The following is a 25,105-nucleotide window of genomic DNA, read 5'->3' as shown; positions in this document are numbered from 1 at the left end:
ACAAGGCATATGTATCTTTTAAGAAAATAAAATGAATAATAGTAGTTGCATAAAAAAGTTTATTGACCGTTAGGGTACGTAAGTAATTTACAGAGATATGTTGTTAAAATGTTTGTAAAATTAGTTTTAGAATTTGGATAATTTAACTTTATTTTTTAATTTTTAAATATAATTAAAGATAAATTAGGAATATAAAAAGAAATCTCGTTGTAAATATTGCTTATAATTATCAATTTAAATTAGTTGAGAAAATACTGTCAATATATATATATATTCAAAAAAATACTTTCTATTTAACTATATATTTAAATTTCATATAAACATATTTCACAACAAATATCATTATTTTTTTAAATGTTTATAATATCATATTACTTATTATTATTATATTAAATAAAATATCTACCAAACATATTTGTTATTCTTAGTTTTAACTTGTTTTAAATGTGCACAGTTTTAAAATTAATATCAAAATTGGCTTATAAATATTTAAATTATTTGATTTCAAAAAGTATAAATTTAAATCCAATTTTTTAGACTTTGATTTATAACAATTTAAACTAGTTTTATTTAAAAAAAGAATTTAAAGTTTGTTTTCGATTTAAATTACTTTAATTTATAATTAATTTAATAATAAAACATCTGTAGTTTTATGAATTTTTTTCACCCTTATCTACAATATATATATATATATATATATATATATATATATATATATATATATATATATTAATATATATTAATAAGATTTAGTGCAGTAGTTGCTTTTGAAACCATGGTGGTATAATATTGTGAGGACACTTTTGCCATCCAAGATACAAAATGGAAAGGACCACACTCCAACCTTCTGCATTATTTTTGTCTATAATTTCTTTTGAAGAATCTTTTACTCTCTAATAAAGATCTAAACTTAGATATATTAATCTTTAAAATAATTAAATTTTAAAATACAATTCACAAATCATATTCGTCTAAAACGTAAACCATGTATCACTTAAAATTATTATATTTATAATGAAAAATTATTGAAACAAAAAAGTATGGAAAAACTTGTTTTCATCTAAATTCTTTCAAAAAGAAACAAGTTGTTCATAATGCTTGTATCATTACCTTGTGAAAGAAATTTCTTTTTATGAATATGAAAATTTGTAGATTTTTTAACTATGATATTGGTATGGAGTGTGGATTAATTATGTTGTTAACTAAGTTTTTATATTTAAAGAATGTAAGGACATAGAAAGTAGAGTATTAGAGCATATATGTGTATTAAAATAACGAGATAGATTATTTTGTTTTAAAATAATTTTATAATATAAATAGGATTTTATAAACATCTCATTATTCTAAGAACACTTTATCTTTCTAGAACACCATTCCTTTGAGTTCTCTGACTTCTCTCCACCATATCTCACTGCTGAGTTATCTGTTCGACAATCAGGAGGTGCCTAGGCGATCCTGGCGTTGAGAGCTTCGATCTTGACCGATCAATTTTGTGATTCTAGTTGGTAAGCTGTTTGTCCCCTTTCTCCTCTTGTTCTTGATTTTGGATCATGCCGAGTAGTGCTTTGCATGTGTCTCGCAGTTTTCTTCTTCAATTTTCAGCTCAATTTAGGTTCTAAGAGCTGTTTTCTATCACTAATTGGTGAGTTGTAGGTTTCTGTTGAGTTTCCTTGCAGTGCAAGGTATGATTGGAGCGATTATGTGTATTGGACTGTTATCTCTGAGGTAAGGGGAGCTAACTAGTGTTTTAATTTACCCTGTTGTGTGTTGTATTTTGTATGTGTTGATGTTTTTTCTTCTGCAACGATCATCCTTTAGATGTGAGCAGCGGAAGAAGAAGTTTCTCTGGAGCAAGCATTGGATAGAGGTGATGGTGCGGAGTAGTTATTATAGTATAACCTTGTATATAGTTTTGATCATACTTTGGTATGTATATAAAGTTTTAAATTTATAATTGTTTTTGAATGACTATAAAGGTAACACTTTATATTTTAGATGGATAACTGTAATACTTTATCATGCATGTAGCTTCTCTTTAATAAAGTTGATACTATATATTTTGGGATGTTACAAAGAAACTATATGTTAAAAAATTATAATATAACTAATTAATTGTATTAAGGGATAACCATTAACGTGATTCTTTTATCAACTACGGTTTATATATGTACACTAAATAATAATAATAATAATATTTTTTTTTATAAAAGGCCATATAAATAATTAGGCTGATTTATGATACAAACTTTTTTTACACAGAGAAAAAACTATTGACCAAACAAAATTTAAGTATATGTTCGTATTTCTTATTCATCGATTCAAATGATAAAAAAGATGTTGAATGTAAATAAAATTTGTATAATAATTTTATAAACTATTGTTTTGTTTTACCAATTAATTTCAAAAACTTATTAGATTATAAAATTGAAAATAGAATTTATACAAATATAATGTGATTTTTTTATCCTAGCTCATAAAAATAAAAGTTATAGTAAGTTTTGGCGAAAGAAATTAAAGAAATGAAAGGAAAAATTAGATTTTTTGACGTAAGGAAACACCAATCTGCCACCATTGTTGCTTTTGGTCACCTCACTGAATGAAAGCAGATTCTCTCTCCAAAAAAGCGATAACCCTCTCCAAGGCATCTTCTAGATATGGAAGGCCACATAATATACAACTCTATCATATTTTTTATTATTTATTTAATATATTTTGCATGTTCTCTGCAAAATTGCCCTCTCTTCAAAAGTATAATGATAAACACCTTTCCATTAAGGAATTCTAGTAAGCACCTTTTGTCTGCAACAAGCCACCTCCTAGGAGTGTGGGATTCAGATATTATTATTTTTACTTTTATTATTATTTATTATTATTATTATTATTGCTATGAATAAAGATATGCTATAAAGTTTCACACATTTGGCAGTTTTTCATATTGTCACAAAATATCGATTCTTTACACCTTCTTGTACATCTATGTAACAAAAAGCAGTGAAAATGTTACAAAATTTCATGCTTCAATAACAATTGTGATCATGCATGGTTTAATTGGTTGTAGAAGTCGTGTATTTTTATTTTTTAATTATCAAATTTTTATAATAATTTTCTAACCAAAATATATATTCAAATTAAAATTTACTTTCATGTTTCATCTCCATGTAAGTTTATTAAAATATAAATAACGTGAACGAACTTCTCTTATTATTATATTAACCGTGATCAAATAATATAAAATAATTATATTATTTTTAATCATCAACAACAACGTTAATAATTAATTCTATTGTTGAAAAAAAAATGATGAATTTGCGAGTCCTCCACACCTTATAAGCTCCATCTGTATTTTTAGGTGGCCAAATGAAATATATCCTTCGTGACTTATTGCTCAATAATATTAATGAAATCTTTATAAAAACAATTGAAACTAATGAAATAATTTCTTTTGTCTACTTTAAAAATATACTTTAACACAAACAAATATTTGACATTTTATTTTTTATTCTTTGATTTCTTAAAAAAATATAATTTTTTTTTGTGTCAAAAAAATATAAAAATATATCACCTTTACACATTCACACTCATTTAACATGATTTTTATAATAAAAAAATAAAAAATAACAATGTAAATGTGTCTTAAAAAACATTTTTCAATATGAAAAGCATAAACAATTAATAATAGGTGCAATTATAGTTTGATCAGATATCTTTTGGCATATAAAAAAAAGGCATAATTTCTGCAGTGATTAGAACTTTTGAATGAAAGGCATATGCTCCAAACACTATGCAAATAACAGAAAAGGTAGCTAATGAAAACCCCCAAAACGCCATGTGAGCATCCAAGGCAAATAGCATTGCAAAAGTAACAAAAAGAAAGGCAAAAAGTTTATGTGAGGTCGAAAATGGTGGAAGATGAGATGGTGGGTTATTACATGGGTGTGCGTGTATTTAAAAAGTTCCATTTTTTTTCATGCTTTTACCCACCTTTTCTACATCTTTGCCAACCATATATCCTTCAATTTCTACTTTATTTTTCCTAGTCAGCTTAGAAACAACGCATTCCTAGCAACCCACACATTTTGTTTTATCCTATAGCACACACATATATACACACACAAAAAGCAACCTTTGATATTAATATGAAACATCACATAGGGTAGGTCCTCCAATAACAAAAAAAAAAAAAACTATGTGCAAATTGGCCTCTTCCTTAGTTGTGCACAAGTCTCTTTCTAAGATACAAACATATTGGATGGAGCTTTGGCTCCACATAGAGCTAACCTCCATTTTATCATTTCCTTTCATTTTTCTCATCCAATCTTCTTCTCTTATCATCCATCCATGCCACCCTTTTTTATATTTTCTTTTCTCATGTGGAAAGCTAATTTTCCTAGCTAGGTCAACCTACCATCCATTTTCATTTGTCTCTTTTCTTCATATCTTTATCTTTGATTTCTTAAAAGGTAATATTTAAGTCTATATTAACTTTAAAATCAGTTTATGTAATAATGTTATCTACTTATATATTATGTATTTAATCGATGTAAGATTTTTAATATTATTTCTTCAAATATATCAAGAAAGATTATATAATTGCTAAGAATTTATTCATATTTTAAAAATATAGTAATAAAATAAAGTATGTTTTTTGAAATTAAACCAACCTGTACACAAATTAAAAACAAAATTTTAAAAGATAATATTTTAGATTAATTAATTTATACAAAAATAGCTTGTAAAAAAATATTTTACTTTTTTTACAATTTTGGTTAACAAATCTATCCAAACATATTTTGTAATTTGGGAACAAGTATAATGATAATTAAGAAATATTGTCATGTTGAAGCTTGTAAATAATTTCTTAATAAATTATGCATGTCGTGACAAATGCATTTCGAAAAGTTGCCTTCCGAAAAAAAAAAAACGATGAAAGACGAGAGGATATTATACTATAAAAAAAGTTCGTGGTTTAGTGAATTTGGTTTAAAAAACACTTTTGAGAATCTGATTTTTCATGTCACGTCATATTTTCAGATTTCTTTTAGAGATTATATTTTAGATTAAAAGGCCAAATATGTTCTATATAACAAGTTTTAGTTTTAGTCTTTTTTGTTTTTTTTTTTATATACAAACCATTAACTTAACCAACTCTTTTTAATCAAAAAGAAAAAAAATTCTAATATACAAATTATAAATAAAGAAAATACATTTTACAGAAATGACCATGATAAGTTCGTGGTTTAGTGAATTTGGTTTAGAAAACACTTTTGAGAATCTGATTTTTCATGTCACTTCATATTTTCAGATTTCTTTTAGAGATTATATTTGAGATTAAAAGGCCAAATATGTTTTATATAACGAGTTTTACTTTTAGTCTTTTTTGTTTTTTTTTTCTTTTAATATACAAACTATTAACTTAACCAACTCCTTTTAATCAAAAAGAAAAAAAATTCTAATATACAAATTGTAAATAAAGAAAATACATTTTACAGAAATGGCCATGATACAAGTTTATTGACTTTTATGACTATTATCTTAAAATAATAATATCAAACAATCACTTTATAAAAAAGTTACACTAATTATGTTTAAGAATCATGCTTGTAAATCACAACATAAAAAATAGGCTTGTTTATTTTTATCAAAGTAGTTTGAGGTTTTAATTATCAATTTTTTTATACAGGATAAAAAAAATTATTCCTATAAGAAAAACATGTTAATTATATTTGTCTTGGTTGGTTAAAGTGTTTTTGTTGTATATATAAATCACGAAGTTCATGATCATGGCATTATTTTAGGGCAAGTGGTGACAAAAAAATGTTGAGTTTTCTTTGATATTGTAAGCATGCAGAGACACTGAAAGACAATGGCAAGATAAGAGATTGCAGAATGCATTATTGAGACTTTTTAATAGATTTTGTTTTTGAAAGAAAAGTAACTTAACAAAGAAACGAAAGCAATACTTCCAAAGAAAAAAAAACACATCCCAAGAAACTATATATGCAATGCCACTTTGAGCCAAATTTTGTGTGTGTTTGATGCAATTATTGATCATAAATTATGTTCACTGGTTTCTGTTCTTTCGGTTATATGATACAAAATGAGTTTGTTGTTTATATATAATCCAAACAAAGCAAATTGACAACTCCATTGAGGGTGACCCATATGTGATGTCTTTTCTTTTGGGCTCTTATTTTTCAATCACAACCTTCAATTCTCAGGGTTTGCATGCCATCATGTCATTATATAACTAAGTTTTAGGTCAATTCTCGTCACATTTCAATGACTTTAGTTAAGATGTGTGATGAATGTGCATAATAATAATAATATATTATAAGAGGAAAATTTTACTATCATTACAACTTTATGAAAAGTTCTAATTATTAGTTAATTATCTTTTTGTGTAGTGAGTGATACACCTAATTTTAAGTGTGGTGCAAATCGGATATTTATTATCATAACCACCAAATTCTGAGAGGAGGTGGGATCGGTATTAGTAAATAATTAGGAATCAATCAATAAAAGACATGCATAATTTCCATTTTCTTTCACTCCTAGTTAAAGGTAACAGTGCAATTTAAAAGTTATTTTAATAAATTGTTATTTTTTTATTTTAATTCTTAAATTGTATTTTGGATTTTTTCTCTCTCTAATATTTTAGATGTCAAAAACTATGTATTTTTAGTCCTTTTTAAAATTTAAGTTATTAACTTTACAATTAAAATTTTATCAATAATAATTTTGTTACAAGTTAACTTTTTTAAAATCGTTAAATGACTTCACATTTCTGTTCATTATAACTACTTCTTTTATGTGAGGTGTTTAACTATTTAAATTTTTTTGTTTTAATTATCAGCATTTTTATTTTATAGGGAGTCATGTTAGGTACTTCTTGAAGATACTTGTTGCTTTTGTCATTTGATAACATTTTTAACATTAGATCATGTTTTTCTTCCTTGGAGAAATAATGATCTTATCGTTCAACTTCTTATTTTAGTTTTATTATTTTATTATGTTATTCTTATTTTGAATTTGAAGTAATGGTTACGATTGTGATTGAATTGAGTTTTATTTGATTGGGAAGGAAATAGGTACATAATTATTGGTTGTGTTTGATATAAAGAAAAACATAAAAGATGATTTATCTATTAAGAAATTAATGCTTACATTAATCTTTAATTTAAAATTAGATACAAAATTTAGAATCAATAATAATAACTAAATTCTTGATAATTAATATTAAGGACCAATTTAGATTCTAATTGATAAAACCTCTTTGAACTAGGTTAAGCTAAAACTTATAAGGATGCAAGGAAAGGAAATGGTCTCTATATGGTGGATATGGTTATGAGTGGGAAAGAGTGATATGTTGCGCAAATAGTGGTAGTTAGGGAGATAGCTCACGACTTTGAGTTGTATGGTGAAGATGGAGTGTAGTTTGATGGTTCAAGGAGAGGTTAGGTAAACTCCATGAGGCATGTGACTAGAAGGGCCTCTAGGGTTGTTCTAATCTTAATCAAGGAAGTATGTGATTACAATTTGGCAACATAACATTACTTAAATCAAAGATGAAATACAAGGGTGAAGACATCTCTATTTATAGGTCAAGGGTGTCTCATTATAACCCTTAAAGCTTGATCTCCCACCTTTGCTCTCATTGGCCAAAAGAGAGGCCTTTTAAGGAGTGGACAAGTGTCCATAAATCCTCTCCAATGATGGGAGGACATGTGGCCACTCACAAAACACAATCATCTTCATTCTTAGAGTGTCATGTGACCTCTTACTAAAAGAAAATCCTCTCCAATGATGGAGAGACATGTGGCCACTACCAAAAACAAATGCTCTCCACTCATAGGGTGCCATGTGACCACTTCTACAAAGCAAATTCTCTCCAATGGAAGCATGACACATGGCACACACTTTCCACTTGGTTTGGATAACTAAGTTAAGGAAAATACTATGCTACTTAAGCCTTAAACAAACTTGCACTACGTGGCCGAATACAATGACCTAAATTTGTACACTACTCTTCAATCCATGCTCCATGATGACTCCAAAGGTGGTTCATAAGATAGAGTTGACATCATCTTTAGGATGACTTTCACTTTCTTGAAAGTGTTTGGTTATGACTAAGAGATTTGTCATAATTAATTCACAAATTAATTATAATTTTTTATTTGAAATAGAGACTATTTTAGATACTAACAATTTTTAATTTGAAAAATGGTATCTTAGTAATTAATTATTTTGGTCTATAAAATTATTTATTATTTAATGTTTTTTTTACTGAAAATAACGATTAAATAAAGGTCATAATGTCATTAATTGATGTATCTAAAATTATTTTCAATTAATATTAGTTTCTTAGTCGAAAATATTTCTCGACCGATTTTAATCAAGATTTTCTTGATTAACATTACCCAAACTAATTTTATAGTATTGTCAACTAGGTTCTTTTTAATGACTTTTGTAAACTAACGTCTGATTGTGTAAATTAGGATTGTTTTTTGTCAGTGTTAGTAATGATGTTTCAATTAACATTATTGGGTTTATCTATGAGTGATATCAACCATGTTTACTTTTTTTACAAATTTTTGTTTGATTTTCTCGATCAATGTAAAGTGGAACTATATTTTTGTAAATATTAGTAATTTTTTTTATATTCATGGTGGTTAATTTGTATGGTTGATTACATAGATTTTTTTAATGACACTTGTGCTACTTGGTGACAATTTTTGTGTGTGTAATAATTAAATTACTCTATATAAATAAGAAAACAAAAACTAAATTATTTTATCTAAACTAAAAATGCTTAAAAATTAAATAATTTTGAAATAAAAATGATTCAAATTTAATATACTTAAATTCTTAAAAAATATAAAAAATTTATCCACAATGTACAGGAAAGTTTTTGATGTGGAGATATGTTACATCATGTTTTATAGACTCTTAATTTAAGAGCTTGACGCTTCTAGGTTATATAATTTATTTTGTGCCATATTCCATTGAATTTAAGTATGAAATAGTAGTTATTAAAACCTGAGGTGTAGTTGACATGCTCTCATCAGATCTGAAATCAATATAATTCAATCAACGATTAGAACATCTTAATCAAAGCAATATCATGTTGTAAGACTTTTAAATTTGAAAATTTTATTCTCTTTTTCAATCATATATGAATTCTTCTTACACAACTCCTACGGTCGACCATTAAAAAAAAAACTAAACAAAAAATATATCTAGGGTGAAATAGGAAAATCAATCAGAGAAACTGTATTATAGTATATATATATATTTTTTTTAAGATTTTAACCAACACTGCTTTAAGTCTTTAATTTTTTCTTCGAGAGAGTATTATCCTTTCCTAATTGGAGAAAAATGTTGCTTGCAAAAGATACTCTGACATTCAAGTCAATCAAGTGTATCATAATTAATTTTGTAATAAATTACTCTAATAATTTACTTTGTATTTTGTGTTATTTATACAATGTTTATGGGCTTTTTACTTGGATGAGTCTACTCCATGTTACCTTGGTTAGTTTTTGGTTAATCTATCTACTTAACCGTGCTTTAATTACTACCTTAAGTAGGTTGTCCATATGTTGAATCTACAATGTTTTGTGGTCAGACCCTAAGGGCCGATTATTCCTAAGCATAGGTGATTGAGATGCTCTCATATATCTCTTGTCCTTGACAATGCATACCAGGCCATGCTGCTTTCTTGTGTGGTTCAGACCATGAGGTTTGAGGACATCTTAGGCATGTGGCGAGATGTCCTCAGACATATACTAGTCCCCCATGTTCGATATGTCTGTAGTTAAGTATTTGTGTTGCCATTATGTTGTCATTCGCCTATGCAAAGAAAATTTGTATTTCTTTGGTCCTATCCTATAGGTATAGTAGCCCCCCAACCTTGTGAAACAAGTTTTTGAGAATTTGCTATGCTATCAATATCTTGTGAGAAAAGTTCAACACTCAAGAGTCGACAAGTAAAAAGTATGTCACATAGTGGGTCAAACATGGGTTCCGAGGAGGAGACGAATAAGTACAATAGTTGAACCTTGATGTCCTATAATACATCATCATCTAGGCCTTTGGGTTGAAATGAAGGTGATTAACGAGAATAGGGAGGATCCTTTTGAAGAGCATGCCAAGTCCAAACTACTTTGTAGGAGGGGAGGGGAGGGGTGAGTAGGTAAATCCCATGGTCAAGAGTCATTTTTCCAAATTTAGGTGGTTAAGAATATTGAACTCTTGGCTAAATAATGTATATATGTTTGAAAGCAGGGTGTTTGAGGATATAATGTCCTTCAGGAGGGTAAGTGCCATAAATAATGTTTGTCATGGCTAAGAGGGTTATGAGGATGAGTTTTTCTATGTGTACATACCTTTTCTCCTATAGCTTCACGTTCGATTACCTTTCAATGAGTTCACAATAAATGTTCTTCGTCTTTTAAATATTGCACCAACACAACTTTATCCAATCAGTTGGGGTTGCTTTCAAGCATTTAGATTAATATGTCAAGCCCTTTACCTAAATGTTTCCCACTTTATGGATTTGATTACATGATTGTCTCTGGTAAGTAGGCTAAGTACATGCTTGTTTAGTATATTCCCAACCATTTAAGAAGTTCAAGAATAGGTTCTTTCGGGTACTGGTGAACCTGACTCGATCATAATTTTATGATGAAAAAAAAAATCCAAAATTTCCCTTTTTACTGAATCGCTAACCCCTTTAGGTCTAAGTAGTGGCTGAAAAAGATTTCATCCATAGAGGATAAAAGGACAATTGGAATATTGGAGAAGTTGTCTTGCAAGTTACCTGCCAAAAACGTTTGCGTTTACTTATTTGTTAAACTGATTATTGATCTGTGTGGAAAGTATAGAGTAACTTGGGTATTTTTGAGCTAATATGATGATTTTGTGGTGTTGACATGTTAGATAGTCTAACAGGATGCGAAGGAAGGGACCAATGAGAACATGTTCTGGTAGCTAAGGAACCAAATGGTAGAAAGAGCGAAAAAGACCGGGAGGCCTAGGTGACTAACTTGAAGCCCAAAATGACACAAAGAGGATCGTGCCTCATGAGTCGCAAGGCGTCGACAAGCATAGAAAGAAGTTGAGGGCTAAGCTCCTAGCCTAAGCTGGAAGTTTTGGTCTTTGGGGGCAAGGATGCTGACTTGGGTGGTTTAGAGAGCCCCCTCATCAATGTGTAAAGGCGTGCAAATAAGCTTAAGGGATTATGAGTTGAAGGTGGTGGAGGAGACTAAGTTGGCCATCTAGGATTTCAGAGTTGATAACCGTTTTGAGGCCATATGGTAGCTAATTTGATGCATAAGGAAGTGACTCATGAGAAGGAAACCAATATAATTGAGGAGTTGACCAATCTATAGAAGACGTATGAAGTTGACAAGCAAGCATGGGCTGAAGATAAGAAGTCCCTTGAAGAGAGCCACAAGAAGATGACGTCTTGGAGAACAAGGTGACTCGAGTTTGAGAAGAAGCTGAAGAATTAGAAGAAAGATTTGTAGAAGGAAAATGAGGAGTTGAAGGAGGAAACCTGAGAAAGTGGCCCAGGAAAGAACCAAGGCCGAGTTGATCAAGCTGTAAACATTTATAGTATTTGAGCATGAGAACGAGTTTAACATGGCACTTAGATAGGGCAAATTCCAATACCATGAGGTTTGTTCAAAAGATGCAAGATTTAACGCCAACATGGACGTGGATGATATAATAGCTGCTAAGGGGCCGACAAGATGACCATGACCGAAGATGTTGTTGTTGAAAATGAATTTGATGAAGAGGTTGCTTGGGTGATCCTATTTTTTGCTACCAACCCCGTGAATGAGGATGAAAAGATGACAAACTTTGATGATGTAATTGAATAATATGTTACATGTGTTATTTCTTGTTTTCGTTTTGCTTTACGTTATGGCATAATATATTAAGGCTAGGACTTGTACTGATTTGTCTGTTTTGGACTAATATGAATGAATATCGCCTTTTGCCAATAACCATATTTCTTCCTTTCCTTTTATAAGTCACAATTTTTTCTAAGTTATAAATGTATAGGCCGGTTATGTGGCCAACTACAAAATGCTTGAAAGGTTCAACCATGGTTATTTAGCTAAGTAGTAAGGAATTGCTTGATTGGTTCAACCAAGATCGCCTAGGTAAGCGGCAGGGAACTGCACGAATGATTCAACCAAGACAGCTTAAGTAGGTGATAGAGAACTGCTTCTAAGATTCGGCCAAAATCGCTTAGGTAGGCGGCAGAGACCTATTTGTAAGGTTTGACATAAAACTACCTAGGTAGGCGATATGAAACTTCCTTTATGGAAATACCATATGAAGGTGTTACAAGTTAAAGTGTAAGATGAACATTCACATAAGAGTAACCTCACATTTGATTGATTAAATGTCTTATTAAAACCTTCTCGGCAAAAACCTTCCTTGGAGAAAAAAATATTGAGTAATGAAAGATTACACTATGGGCCTCAATCATCCATCTATTTATAAACACCTAGCTAAAATAAATAGGCTACATTCAAAGTATTAGGTACAGGCTGCCCTGGCATATATTCTATGTGGTATGTGCCTTTATTGACATCTTCAATTACTCGGAAGGGCCCTTCCCTGTTGACGAAGAACTTGTCGTTTTTTTCCCTGACGTTGCTTTCCATGCACTATGCTAAGTCACCCTTTCTGAAGGATCTTAATTGCAACTTGGAATTATATCTCCTGGCTTCCCTCTGCTTGGTATTCGTCTCCCATATTTGGGCTTTCTCTCATTTTTCAACCAACTGGTATAGGCTGGTGTTAAGGCAGGTCTCGTTGTAGTCTTCATCATACGACTGTCGTCAATGAAATGATTCCCAAATTTCTACTAGGATCATGGCGTCTATGCCGTATACCAAGATGAAAGGTGTCTCATTAGTGGAGCATTGAAGAATGCGCCTATAAGACCATGAAACTTCTAGTAAATCCTCTTGCCATCTACCCTTTGCCGAATCTAGTCTCTTCCTCAATTCTACCAAGATATCCTTATTGGAAACTTCGGCTAGCCCATTGGATAAGGGATGATCTACTAAGCTCGTTGTTAACGGTTGAAAATACCATTATCAGTGATGTAATTTTGATACTAAATACACCATTTTCTACTTAAAAACTTGCTTGGAATCATATTTTTCTCTTAAGTTGTGTGAATAAGAGAGTTGAGGTTTGATTTGATGATTTTATGACTAATTCCCTTTGTTTTGATGAAAAATGAGATAATATGGAAAGCAGGGATAAAGTGCTAAGGAGATGGAGCTCAGAAAGGCCTGGAAAAGCACCAGAAAGGAGGGATGCTCGAGGCTTGGGCGTCCTTTCAGGAGGCTTGAGCGTAGAAGAGAGCTGCTCACCGCCCGGGCGCCCCTTTTTAGGCGCTTGACCGCCGGATGCACAAAGCTTGGGCGTCATTTTTGAGGCTTGGGCGCAAAAGACTATCGCTCACCGCCCAGGCGCCCCAAAAGGGGCGCTTGAGCGGTGTAAGCTTGAGGCTTAAGCGTCCTCTGCAAGGCTTGAGCGTGGAAGACCACCGCTCGCCGCCCGGGTGCCTTTAGTAGGGCGCTTGAGCGCCGACGACTCGAGCCTGGGCTTTGTTTCTGTTACGCTTTCGCTCTATTTAGAGGAACCAGGCGTCGTAGGTTTGGTATCTCTGGCTGGAGCAGCACAACACCACACTCTTCCATTCTCTAAAGGCGGATTTAGAGGCAGGAGCTTCCATCCTCTACTTTTAGGGTTTTTCTATTTCATGCTTTTCCATTATTTATCTAGTTTCTCCATGTCTATAGGGAACTAAACTCTATTTGTTGTTGGGGGATGATGTAACCTTATAAACTCTCATGTATTTGAATTAATTCTTAATTCCGTATGCTTTTTCATTAATTGTTAGAGTAATTCATCTGTGCTTATTACATGCTTTGTTTAACTAATTCATCACATGATTTATGAATTGCATGAGTGTCGGGAGGTTCCTTACAATTCAGGTTATTGTTGAATTGTCCCAAGAGTAATATTTCATAGGGATAAGGGTATGAGTCTTGGTCGTCTTAAGCTCTTGAACTTCACATTTAATTACTAGGAATGCTACGAATTGCATGAACTGGTGATTAAGGACAGGCTTCTTCGCCGAGGGATCGAGTTTAAGTGATTTAGTGAGTGACGTTGACATTAATGCATAAAGAAGAATTCTTACATACATGAGAGGGAAGTTGGTGAAATCTAACCCCAACAACATACTCAACTCATACTAAACAACATTCGTTTATCCCTGTGCTATTCTACTATTGATCAACTTGTATTCATATTTAATTTTCTGTCCTTGCATCTTAAACCAATGATCTCATTTTATTTAAGTCTGAATTAATCGAGTTATCACACAACTATCTAGTGCCAAGAGTCTTTAGGGATATGATACTTGGTCTTACCATTTTATATTACTTGTGCGATTTGGTACACTTGCCAATCCATCAACAAGTATTTGGTGCCGTTGCCGGGGACTCACGGTTTAAACTATTCTATTTGTGTGATTCTTAATTAACTTTGACTTTATTTTTATTTTTAGTTTTTTGTTTTTAATTTTTGTAAGGTTTTAATTTGTGTTTAGTGTTGCTTATCTTTATTTTTGGCTAACAAATTTTCTAGGGTTTTGTGTCTAGTTTGTGCAAGATACAGTTAGGACCAGGAGCAACAAAAGTTCTGAACCTCTTCTTGAAGGACTTAAGACTAATAGAAGACCAATAAGAAGCAAATTATCTAGAGAACCTTTTCTAGAGAGAATTTCACAGGCCTTACAATCTAATTAGGAAAGCATGGACACTAATGGTGTTAGGCGTACTTTGGCAGATTATGCAACAGTGGTTGGCCCTCATCAATGCCGCAAGTATGGAAATGAAGCCTGCGTTGATCCATCTATTGAAAAGCAACCAATTCAATGGACTGTTACATGAAAGTCCTTATGAGCATCTGACCACTTTTATTGAGATCTGTAATACTGTAAAGCTGAATGGAGTGCCAAATGTTTCTATTAGACTGAGCTTGTTTCCTTTCTCATTGGGAGGCAACGCTAAACTATGGTTGAACTCTTTTCCTGAGAATAGTTTTATTGAGTGGAAAGATGTGGTTGCAAAATTCTTGAATAAATACTTCCCACAATCAAAGATCAACAAAGGGAAGCAAGAAATCTCTTCTTTCAGACAAGGCATGAAGGAGAAATTAGGGCAAACATGGGATAGATACAAGGGCTTGCAGAGAAAGACACCTACTCATGGTTTTGATGAAGCAACAATAGTCATTCTTTTCCTTGGATGTCTTGGCTCACAGACCAAATTGATGTTGGATGCCTCGGCTAGAGGCAATATCAGGTGCAAGACTCTAGAGGAAGCCTACGAATTAATTGAAAACATGGCTACAAATGACAATGAGATACACAATGGAAGAGGAATCCATCACAACCTAAGGGAGTGTTACAGTTACAGTCTTGTGATGCCCTTCTTGCTCAAAATAAGATTATAACTCAACAATTAGAGGTGTTGAGAAGCTTTGTCAGCCACCAAAGGAGTGCTAAAAGGTCTTACAGGTTCAACAACAACTTTGTGAACTATGTGGTGGTGATCATATTAATGGTCAATGTGCTGTTCCTAAAAACCTTAATGAAGAAGTTAATTACATGGGCAACCAGTTCCATCCCAACAACTACAATCACGGGTGGAAATATCATCCTAGCATGGGACAAAGTCAGTTTGGGCAAACTGGTGGGCAATTCAATAGACCACTACAACAGCAACAACAACAATGGCAACAACAACCCTCTCTATCTGACAGAACTACCAAGCTTGAGGAGACTCTCCAACAATTCATGCAGGCAACTCTTTCCACTCAGAAAAGCACTGAAGCTGCTATAAGGAACCTGGAGATGCAGGTTGGTCAAATGGCCAAGAAGTTGGAAGAGATGCCTACCAGAAGTTTTGGGGCTAATACTGAAGTTAACCCCAAAGAAGAATGTAAGGCTATTGTTAGTATGAAAGATGAGAAAGAGAAAGAAAAAGAAGAGTTGAGTGAGAAAGAAAAAGAAGAGAGTGAGATAAAAGAAAAAAATAGAGAGAAAGGAAGAAAATAATTTGATTGAAAAAGAAAAAGAAAGAAAGGTGAGTGAGAGAGAGAAAAATGAAGAGGTTGAGAGAGAAAAAGGAAAATTAGAGAAAAAGCTCAATCACCCTGAAGAGTGCTCTAGAAAAGAAAAAGAAAAACAATAGGGTGTTTTGAAGAAATCTCTAAAGAATTGGGGATTAGAATTCCTGTGACTGAAGCATTGCAACAAATTCCTGAATATGCTGAATTTTTGAAGAAACTCCTCAAAAGAAAAGAATACTTAAAAGAGGAAACAATGAAGGTACAAGAAGAGTGCAATGTGATCTTACAAAAGGCACTTCCCCCTAAGGTTGAAGATCCAGGAAGTTTCACCATTCCCTGTACTATTGGGAATCATAAAATAGGGAAAGCCCTAATTGATGTAGGGTCCAATATCAATTTGATGCCCTTATCTGTTCTTGAAAAGATTGGTGGTCTTGAAGTCAAACCTGCAAGGATGACTCTGTTTATGGTTGATGGATCCACCAAAAAGCCCTATGGTATGGTGGAAGATGTGATGATTCAAATTGAAAATCTCAGATTCCTGGTTGACTTTGTGGTAATGGAGATGGGGGAAGATTTGGAGATCCCTATTATTCTTGGAAGGCCATTCATGAAAACGACCAAGGTGATTATTAATGTTGATGATGGAATTGTAGAACTTAAAAGCAAGAAGAGGAGGTGATTTTCAATGTCTTCAAGGCTAAGCAGCAAATCCAGATGAAAAAGACTAGTCTCAAGACTTCAAGTGGAGGTACACCAGAGACCAGTGCTAAAGCTGCCAAGCCAGGTAAGAAAGGCAAAAAGTTTTTTTTTTGTCACAGGTAAAGGAGGAAGAGAAAGATAGCAAAGGAAAAAGTGTTCATCAGGATACCTTGGAGAAACATGAAGAATTTAGACCATACATTCCAGTGAGATTCAGCAAAAAGCTGTGGGTTGTGAAAGAACTCAGAACTGATGGAGTAATAGAGATTGAATCTCCAATTTCCAGGAGAATAAAAAAGGTGAACAAGAAATTACTAAAGACCATTTGGTGTGGAGAAGGAAAAAATAACACCAAGATCAAATATGTGACATGAGCTTATTGGGTCAAGCTAGTGATGTTAAAGAAGCGATTGCTGGGAGGCAACCCAGTGTTTAAAAACTTCTATTTGTTTATTATTTCTTCAAGTTTGCAATTTTTTTTGTTTAGTGACGTTAAAGAAGGGCTTGTTGGGAGGCAACCCAGTGTTTCTATTTTTGTTTATGTTTTTATTTCTATTTCTGTTTGTGTGTGATTTCAGTGTGCTTAGTCTGTAATAGCTGAATGCTTGAGGGGTGAAGAAAGATTAATTGATTGATTTGAGAGTTGTTGTGAGGACTAGGGAAAAGAAACTGAAAAATTCTAAGTTGAATATGAGAACCTAGGGTCAGGAACACCCAAAACAAGCCAAAAAGCATTGGGGGAAAGTGCCGCCTACCCGCCCTTGAGTGCTCTCTAAGGGGCGCCCGGGCGGTGCGACAATAGTTTGGTTTTTTAAGTTTGGGGCTTAAGCGGGATTTCAGCCCACTTCTTATTTTCACGCCCTAGGGTTTGCCCAAGCCAATTCTCTCAGTTTTTCCTCACTTTAGCCTTCCTCAACACCTCTCCCAAGTCTTCTCTTCACTTTCCCCCTTCACTTTTCCACCAAAAATCCTATTTCTCACTTGATTTGCACTTTCCAACCATTAAAGTTTGGGGTTTTAGATTGTGTGGCTGCTAGGGGACATATTTGTGCACTTAAATTGAGCTTCAATCCCTACTTTCTTGTCTCCAATCAAGAATGGCATCTTCTTCAAGAAAAAGGATTAAAACCCTTGGTTCCAAAGAAAAGGCAATAAAGAGGAAGGAAAAGGAGCAGTTATACTCAAACAAGTTTAGAACCCCTACTCATGAAAGATACTTCGCACAAGTGGAGGGAAGAAAATTGCTAATGGAAAGGAAGGTGGCCTCCATACCATCCTTAGCTCCCTTGTTTGAAAGGGAGCTGAACAATAGAGACTGGGGCCACCTGGCAGTCTATCCCTCTCCCGCCAATGTCGACATAGTCAAAGAGTTTTACACAAGTGCCAAAGCATTGAGGGAGGAGATGAGACGTACTTCAGCTACGTGAGGGGTAAAAGGATTATTTTTGATGCTGATAATATTAGCTGCTTCCTTGGTATAGAGTGGGAGGGGGAGAAATTTCAGTTTGCCTCATCCATGCTAGAAGAGGTGGATTATTAGGATGTGGAGCGAACCTTATGTGTGCCCGGAGGGGATTTTCTGAGGAACAGGTCTGGGGCACCCATCCACCTTACTAGACCCCATCTAACGCCTCTGGCGAAGTATTGGATGTCATTCTCTCATGCCAACATCCAGCCTTGCTCCCATGTTTCTGACATCACTGTTCATAGGGCTATTCTCCTCTACTGTGTTCTCAAGGGCCTTAACATTAACATAGGGCAATTCATAGTTTATGAGATTCAGAGCTGTGCCCGTGGTGCAACCACCAAGGCACCCCTGGGACACCCCTCGTTGATCACCTATCTCTGTGAGGCTACATGCATTGATCCTTCTAGGCCACCACTGGAGCGTCCAAGAAAGGTGCTGGAGTCAACTTACTTTACTCATTATTGTGCAGTGGATGAGCCAGGCCATCCAGAGCCACCACCACAGCAGCCCAGGGCATACAGGAGGGCGCCACCACCAGCCAAGGAGCCAGTCCATGATGTCGCTCCTTTCCAATGCGGGACATGTACTATTCTTTACTAGATGCTAGGATGGCTGCCGTATACAGGGGTGAGCAGGCGCTGCTGAGGACACTAACGTCCGCATTCTATGAGAGATAGTTCATGTCTCAGGATGACAGCTTATGTGGCATGGCCCACTGACCCAACATAGGAGGGTGGTAGAGCTGAAGCAGCTGAAGCTTTAGTCACGAATGAGGATGCTGAGGATGAAGACTCTGATGATGAGTGATGATTTATATTCTACTGATGGATGCCATATTTGTTTTAAGAGAGGATATTTGTTATTTTTCTTTTTTTATTTGCTTTACTTCTATTTTGTGTCTGTTTTTATTGTTTTTCTTTTTAATTATTTGTTTGGTATTGTACTTTGCTTTAATGGATTACACTGCTTTGGTTCAACTGTGATTGTTTCATGATAAGTCTTGCTTTGTGATATTCTAATGTGTGGGTTGATGTTGAGGTGATGCATGATGTGCTGATATACAGGTGTTTGCTCACAGAGTATGAAATAGGTGCTTGAGGTAAAGTTTGATTGAGATACTGAGCATGTTGTTTTTCTGAATTTTGGGACTTGAGAGTTTACCTGTGTGAGTTTTGGGCTTCAGAATTTTTGATAAATAATTGCTATTACTCTGGAAGCATGAATGATTTTGCCCAAATTTTCTGTGATTGAACTACTTGCTTGCAGTTTTCATATGAGCAAGGCCATCTTTTGTTATCCCTATTCTTTTAGCTTTCACATGAACTTATCCACTCAAAAGAAAACAGTTTGTTCTACCCTTTGAACCTTAAGCCTTATGCATGTGTTGAAAACCCTTTGTGAAAATCTTTACCTTGAGTTAAGTTGAGAACATTTGTGAGGTATAGGTAAAGGTTCAAGTTTGGGGTTATTGGGAAAATTGAAAAGAAAAAGCATTGAGCTAAACAGTGAGTACTTGAAAAGCAAAAGAAAAAGAAAAATGAAAAGAAAAGAAAAGAAAAACTCAATGCAAGGGAAAGCTGGGAAAAAGAAAGAGATTTTGTGCTTGAATGATGAAATCATAAATGTCTCTCTTAACTCAAGGATTTTGTTGACCAAAAAAACCAATTTCCTTCTTAGCCCAGCCAAGTTACAAGCCATGAAAAGCCCTTGTGATGATAACTTGCTTGTGAGTATGTTTGATTGTGGCTAAATTAAAGGCAAAGTTAATTTGTGTGACATTGTGATAGTAGAGTGAAAAAGACACCAACACCTCACTATACACCTGTGTGTTGAGTGATACACTTTCGAGTGCTTGAGTGATACACTTTTGAATGCTTGAGTGAAACACTTTCTTCGGTGAGGAGTAGTTCTCTGAATTTCTGAGGCTTAATACCTGTTTTTGTCCCTCTTTATAAGGGAAATGTTCAATTTCGTCCTACCTTTTTCAAAAAGTTCAATGTGGTCCCACTTTGTGAAAAAAGTGTTCAAGTTAATCCTTTTTGGTCACGGCGTTAAATATTTAACGATCCTGTGCAACGTGGCTGTTTACCTTCATGACGTGGCAGTGAAAGTGTTTTTCATTAAAGTTGACGTGGCAGGAAGTGATTAAAAAATTGTGCTCCGGCCCCAATCTCATTTTCCTCCCATTTCCACCGATTTTCATCTTCTCGTTTTCACCATTGACGCCGAATCTTCTCGTTTTCCAGTCGCGTCGCTTTTGGTTCTCGTAGCGGCTCAGAGTAGTGGGGGAGGAGGAAGGTGGTGATGACGAAGATGAAGGTGGTGGTGGTGATGTGAAATTGGAGGTGTTACCTGCTGAGAGGTTGATGGCTTTGGTATCGGAGTTTGACGAAGAGTCAAATTCTTGAAAGGAATTCATGATCTGTAAGGGAAGGTATTATCGGATATTTGGATCTGCGATGTTCTTCGTTACTGTTTGGGAAGGGGTTGTTGTTTTTTGTTCAGTGACTTTGCGTGTTGGATAGACTGTAAAGCATAAAAAGCACATAAACCCAATTGCGTTTTATGTTTAATTTCAGCTAAATTCTAAAGAAACAGTATCTGAAAGTAACCCAATTCCCTTCTAACAAATATTCTTCAATTTTTTGGATTTCTGTTTCTCCTTCCTTTATGATCATAAATTAGTTTTTCGTTTTTTTTTATGCCAGAAGTTTTCAATAAAGATAGGTCTTTAATTCGACCTGTATATAACATTTATGTCAATTGCTACAGTGTTTGTTGTTAAAAACACATACATTAAATTGTATTAAACGTATATTTAATGCATTTGAATGAAATAATATCTTTTTCTTTTATATGTATATGAAAAATAAAAATCAAACAAAAACCTGAAAGGCAAACCCATTTAGATTAATGAAATTTCCATTTTGAACAAGATCAATCAGTTAGTATTATAAGATAATTATATTTCACGAATTTCCAATTTTTTTCCTGGTAAACAACTTAATTCAATCTGGAAAAAAGCAATTTCCCTACCACTTTTTATTTCGGCCTAAGTGTTTAAAATAAAACTGCTTAATTAAATGTAAACATCATTTTGGCAATAGATGTAAGTCAATGTTGCTGAATGTTCTCACCAAATGTTTTCCATAAACTAGCACAGTTCATTATGAGACGGGGTTCATGAGATTCAAACTTCAGATTTTAAGTCCAATTACAGATGAGAGTAAAGAGTGAAATGTATTAAATTGAAGTTTTAAACATGGATACTGTTCACCATTGATAAGTAGCAGATTTATCCAAAGTGAATATGTTTTCCAGAACCAGAAATCAGAAGCATATGGAGTGGAATTACAATATCTATGAACCATGTTCAACAGAGAACATGGGAGAACACTAACCCTTGACGATGTGAGATTTTCAAATGGTATCTTCAAGCAGAGATACATCCAAAACTTAGAATAGCAGACCCACTTGTCTTGTACCCTCAGAGAGGTAGGGATTCCTATCCGTAATGGGCAAAAGCAGATGCTTGAATTCCGTGAAGGCCTCACTGGCCACGCTGACTTCGGGTTCCTGCGGCTTAGCGTTGGCTGAACCGGAAGCAAATGCCGAAATTAGCGATTTTTGAAAAATAAAAAATCAACATTGAGAAAAAAAAGATGAAAAATTCTACCTTTGTGAGCGATTCTGCGGAGCCTGGCGAATAGTGAGAGGCTGTGAGTTTTGGGGCGGAGAGTTGAAACAGTGTGAGGAAATCGACAACGGTTGGTTGGATATGGGAAGTTTTGGATATTCGCAGGGTTCAACGGGAACTGCGAGCAGGCAGTGAGCGAACGCCATCGAATGGAAGAAGAAGAATGAGAAAAAGGTGGCGGTGGTGGTGGTGCTAAGTTCACGGTGAGGGGTGTAAGGAGGGGAAGGAAGAAGATGAGATTGGGGCCGGAGCACAATTTTTTAATTCCTGCCACGTCAACTTTAATGAAAAACACTTTCACTGCCACGTCATGAAGGTAAACAGCCACGTTGCACAGGATCGTTAAATATTTAACGCCGTGACCAAAAAGGATTAACTTGGACACTTTTTTCACAAAGTGGGACCATATTGAACTTTTTGAAAAAGGTAGGACGAAATTGAACATTTCCTTTATAAAGAGGGACAAAAACAGGTATTAAGCCAATTTCTGATTGCATCTCTGCTTTGTTGATTGATCATTCTTAAGGATGGCATCTGTTGAAACATATGAGTATCACATTGATTTTGATTGAATCAAGGCATCTGCACACTTTGACTAATATCTGTATGCTGAATTGATAAAAGTAATTGCTTATTTGAAAGAAAAAGTTTTTGAAAAAGGTTGAGTCATTGTAGTGATTGTTCTGAAAAGCTAAGTTACAATCTGTTTTGCTTGACAACAAGTAAAGTTCTAAGTTTGGGGTTTTGTTAACAGTTGAAAATACCGTTATTAGTGATCTAATTTTGATACTAAATACACCCATTTCTGCTTAGAAACTTTCTTGGAATCATAGTTTTCTCTTAAGTTGTGTGAATAAGAGAGTTGAGGTTGGATTTGATGATTTTATGACTAATTCCCTTTGTTTTGATGGAAAATGAGATAATATAGAGAGCAGGGATAAAGTGCTAAGGAGATGGAGCTCAGAAAGGCTTGGAAAAGCACTAGAAAGGAGGGATGCTCGAGGCTTGGGCGCCCTTTCAAGAGGCTTGAGCACAGAAGAGAGCCGCTCACTGCCCGGGCACCCCTTTTTGGGCGCTTGAGTGCCGGATGCACGAAGCTTGGGCGTCATTTCTGAGGCTTGGGTGCATAAAACTACCACTCACCGCCCGGGCGCCCCTTTTGGGGCGCTTGAGCGGCGTAAGCTCGAGGTTATCCTAACTATTCCAAGTTTCATAGATAATCGATTATCATTTGCAATAATCGATTATCACTGCAGTTGTAATGTGTCTTTTCAGTTTCTGACCTTGCACGAACCTTAGGCTATAAATAGCGTTTTCCACAGCTCTTAGAGGGCAACTTTTCTTTTGAGAGTATTAGAGCTTTGTGCCTAAGGGAAGCTCTCTGTCAGTGAAAAGGGGATCTATGCCATTTGAGAATACAGTTTGTTTGAGGAAGTTCTCAAGTGATAGTGTTTATTCTTGTCAAGTCTTGTGAATAGGATAAGCTCACGCTTTGTGTGTCAAAGGTCGGAGCGGTTTTCTTCAAGTTGGCAGAGCTGTTGCTTCCGGTTCGTTTGTCGAAGGAAGTCTCTTCCGGTTCGTTCATCGAAGGAAGGTTTTGCTGTTCTAAATTTCCATTCACTATTTTGTAACTGTGAAACTGTTTTTAATGAAAAGGTTAATCACTATTCATAGTGATTAATGATTGGACGTAGAATATTTTGATTCGAACTAGGATAAAAATCATTTGTGTAATTTTTCTACTCCCTACACTCCTTATATTTAAAGGAACGCTTTTTAAATTGACTACTACATGCTTAACGCTCTTTTATCGCTATTTTATTCCACTGCGTGACTCAACGATACCGATTATTGGTACCAACAACAATTGGTATCAAAGCTTGCTTTGATAGTTTTTCAATTTTTTTGAAAATGGGCGGTCATTACCAAATGTATGCTGAGGGTGCCACTATTGATAGACCTCCTTTATTTACAAGGGAAAATTATGCTTTTTGGAAAATAAGAATGCAAATATTTTTGGAGTCTATTGATAGGGGTATTTGGAAAACTAATTTGAATGGTCCTTTTATTCCTGTTATAAATTTGAATGGTATAGAGGAAGAAAAACGATATTTTCAATGGGCTGCTAAAGAAAATAGACGAGCCCAATTTGATATAAAAGCTCACAATATAATATCCTCTGCTTTGGTATTAGATGAATTTTACAGGATTTTAGTGTGTAAAACGGCTCAGGAGATGTGGGAAGTTCTTCAAGTAACGTATGAAGGAACCGAGGATGTGAAGCGTGCTAGGAAAAAGATCCTGATACAGGAGTATGAGATTATCAGGATGCAATAGGGTGAAACCATCGCTGATGTGCAAAAACGCTTCACACATATCGTCAACCATCTTTTTGGTTTAGGTAAATAATTTGAAACAGATGAATTAAATGTTAAAATTTTGAAATCTTTGAACATGGCATGGCAACCAAAGCTTACTGCAATAACTGAGTCTCAGGACTTGACGTCCATGCCTATGGCTGTGCTTTTTGGAAACTTGAGAGAGCACGAACTCGAGTTGAATAGAGTGAGTGCTAAGGAAGCCCAAGGAAAGAAGAAAACATCGGCCTTTAAATATGAACATTCAAAAAGTAAGAGTTTAGAAAAGCATGAAGAATATGAAGATGGAGACTCAGACGATGAAGATATGATTCACATGTTTAGAAAATTGAAGAAGTTCATGAAATCTAGAGGCAAGGAACAAATTAAAAATAACCGAAAGAAGAAACAAATATCTTCTTCAAATTACAGGTGTTATGGTTGTTGAGAAAAAGGGCATGTTAATGCGGATTGTCCAAGCATAAAAAAGGATGAAAAGAAGTTTCTCAAGAAGAAAAGAGCTTACATTGCTTGGGAGGATAGTGCATTAAGCACTTCTAGTGCAAGTGATTATGTTGAAGAAGCAAACTTGTGTTTGACAACTAATATTGATGACACTATAAGCCAAGTAAGTTGTTCTAGTTCTGAAACTTCTGAGTTTACTTCTTCATCATGAACTCTCACTTTAAGCTTACCATTCTCTACATC

At 34.2% G+C, this 25,105-nt stretch overlaps 1 protein-coding gene, 1 long non-coding RNA gene and 1 pseudogene across 2 annotated transcripts; all 3 read left to right on the top strand.

Moving 5' to 3' along the window:
* The first annotated feature begins 1,255 nt into the window (after positions 1 to 1,255).
* On the top strand, positions 1,256 to 2,026 carry LOC148190978 (uncharacterized). Its single transcript, XR_015782933.1, has 3 exons — positions 1,256 to 1,505; positions 1,654 to 1,725; positions 1,819 to 2,026. It is a non-coding gene; the product is annotated as an uncharacterized LOC148190978 (long non-coding RNA).
* A 16,365-nt stretch (positions 2,027 to 18,391) lies between these two features.
* On the top strand, positions 18,392 to 18,943 carry LOC148190977 (uncharacterized; annotated as a pseudogene).
* Positions 18,944 to 23,969: 5,026 nt separating this feature from the next.
* Positions 23,970 to 24,377, top strand: LOC148190976 (uncharacterized). Its single transcript, XM_088101229.1, has one exon. The coding sequence runs from the start codon at positions 23,970 to 23,972 to the stop codon at positions 24,375 to 24,377; it is 408 nt and encodes a 135-aa protein (XP_087957355.1).
* The last annotated feature ends 728 nt before the right edge of the window (positions 24,378 to 25,105 follow it).

Source organism: Vigna umbellata, chromosome 11 (genome assembly GCF_029865625.1).
Source record: "Vigna umbellata cultivar VRB3 chromosome 11, Vumbellata_1.0, whole genome shotgun sequence".
Lineage (NCBI taxonomy): Eukaryota > Viridiplantae > Streptophyta > Magnoliopsida > Fabales > Fabaceae > Vigna > Vigna umbellata.
This window is presented reverse-complemented; position numbering and strand designations above follow the sequence as displayed.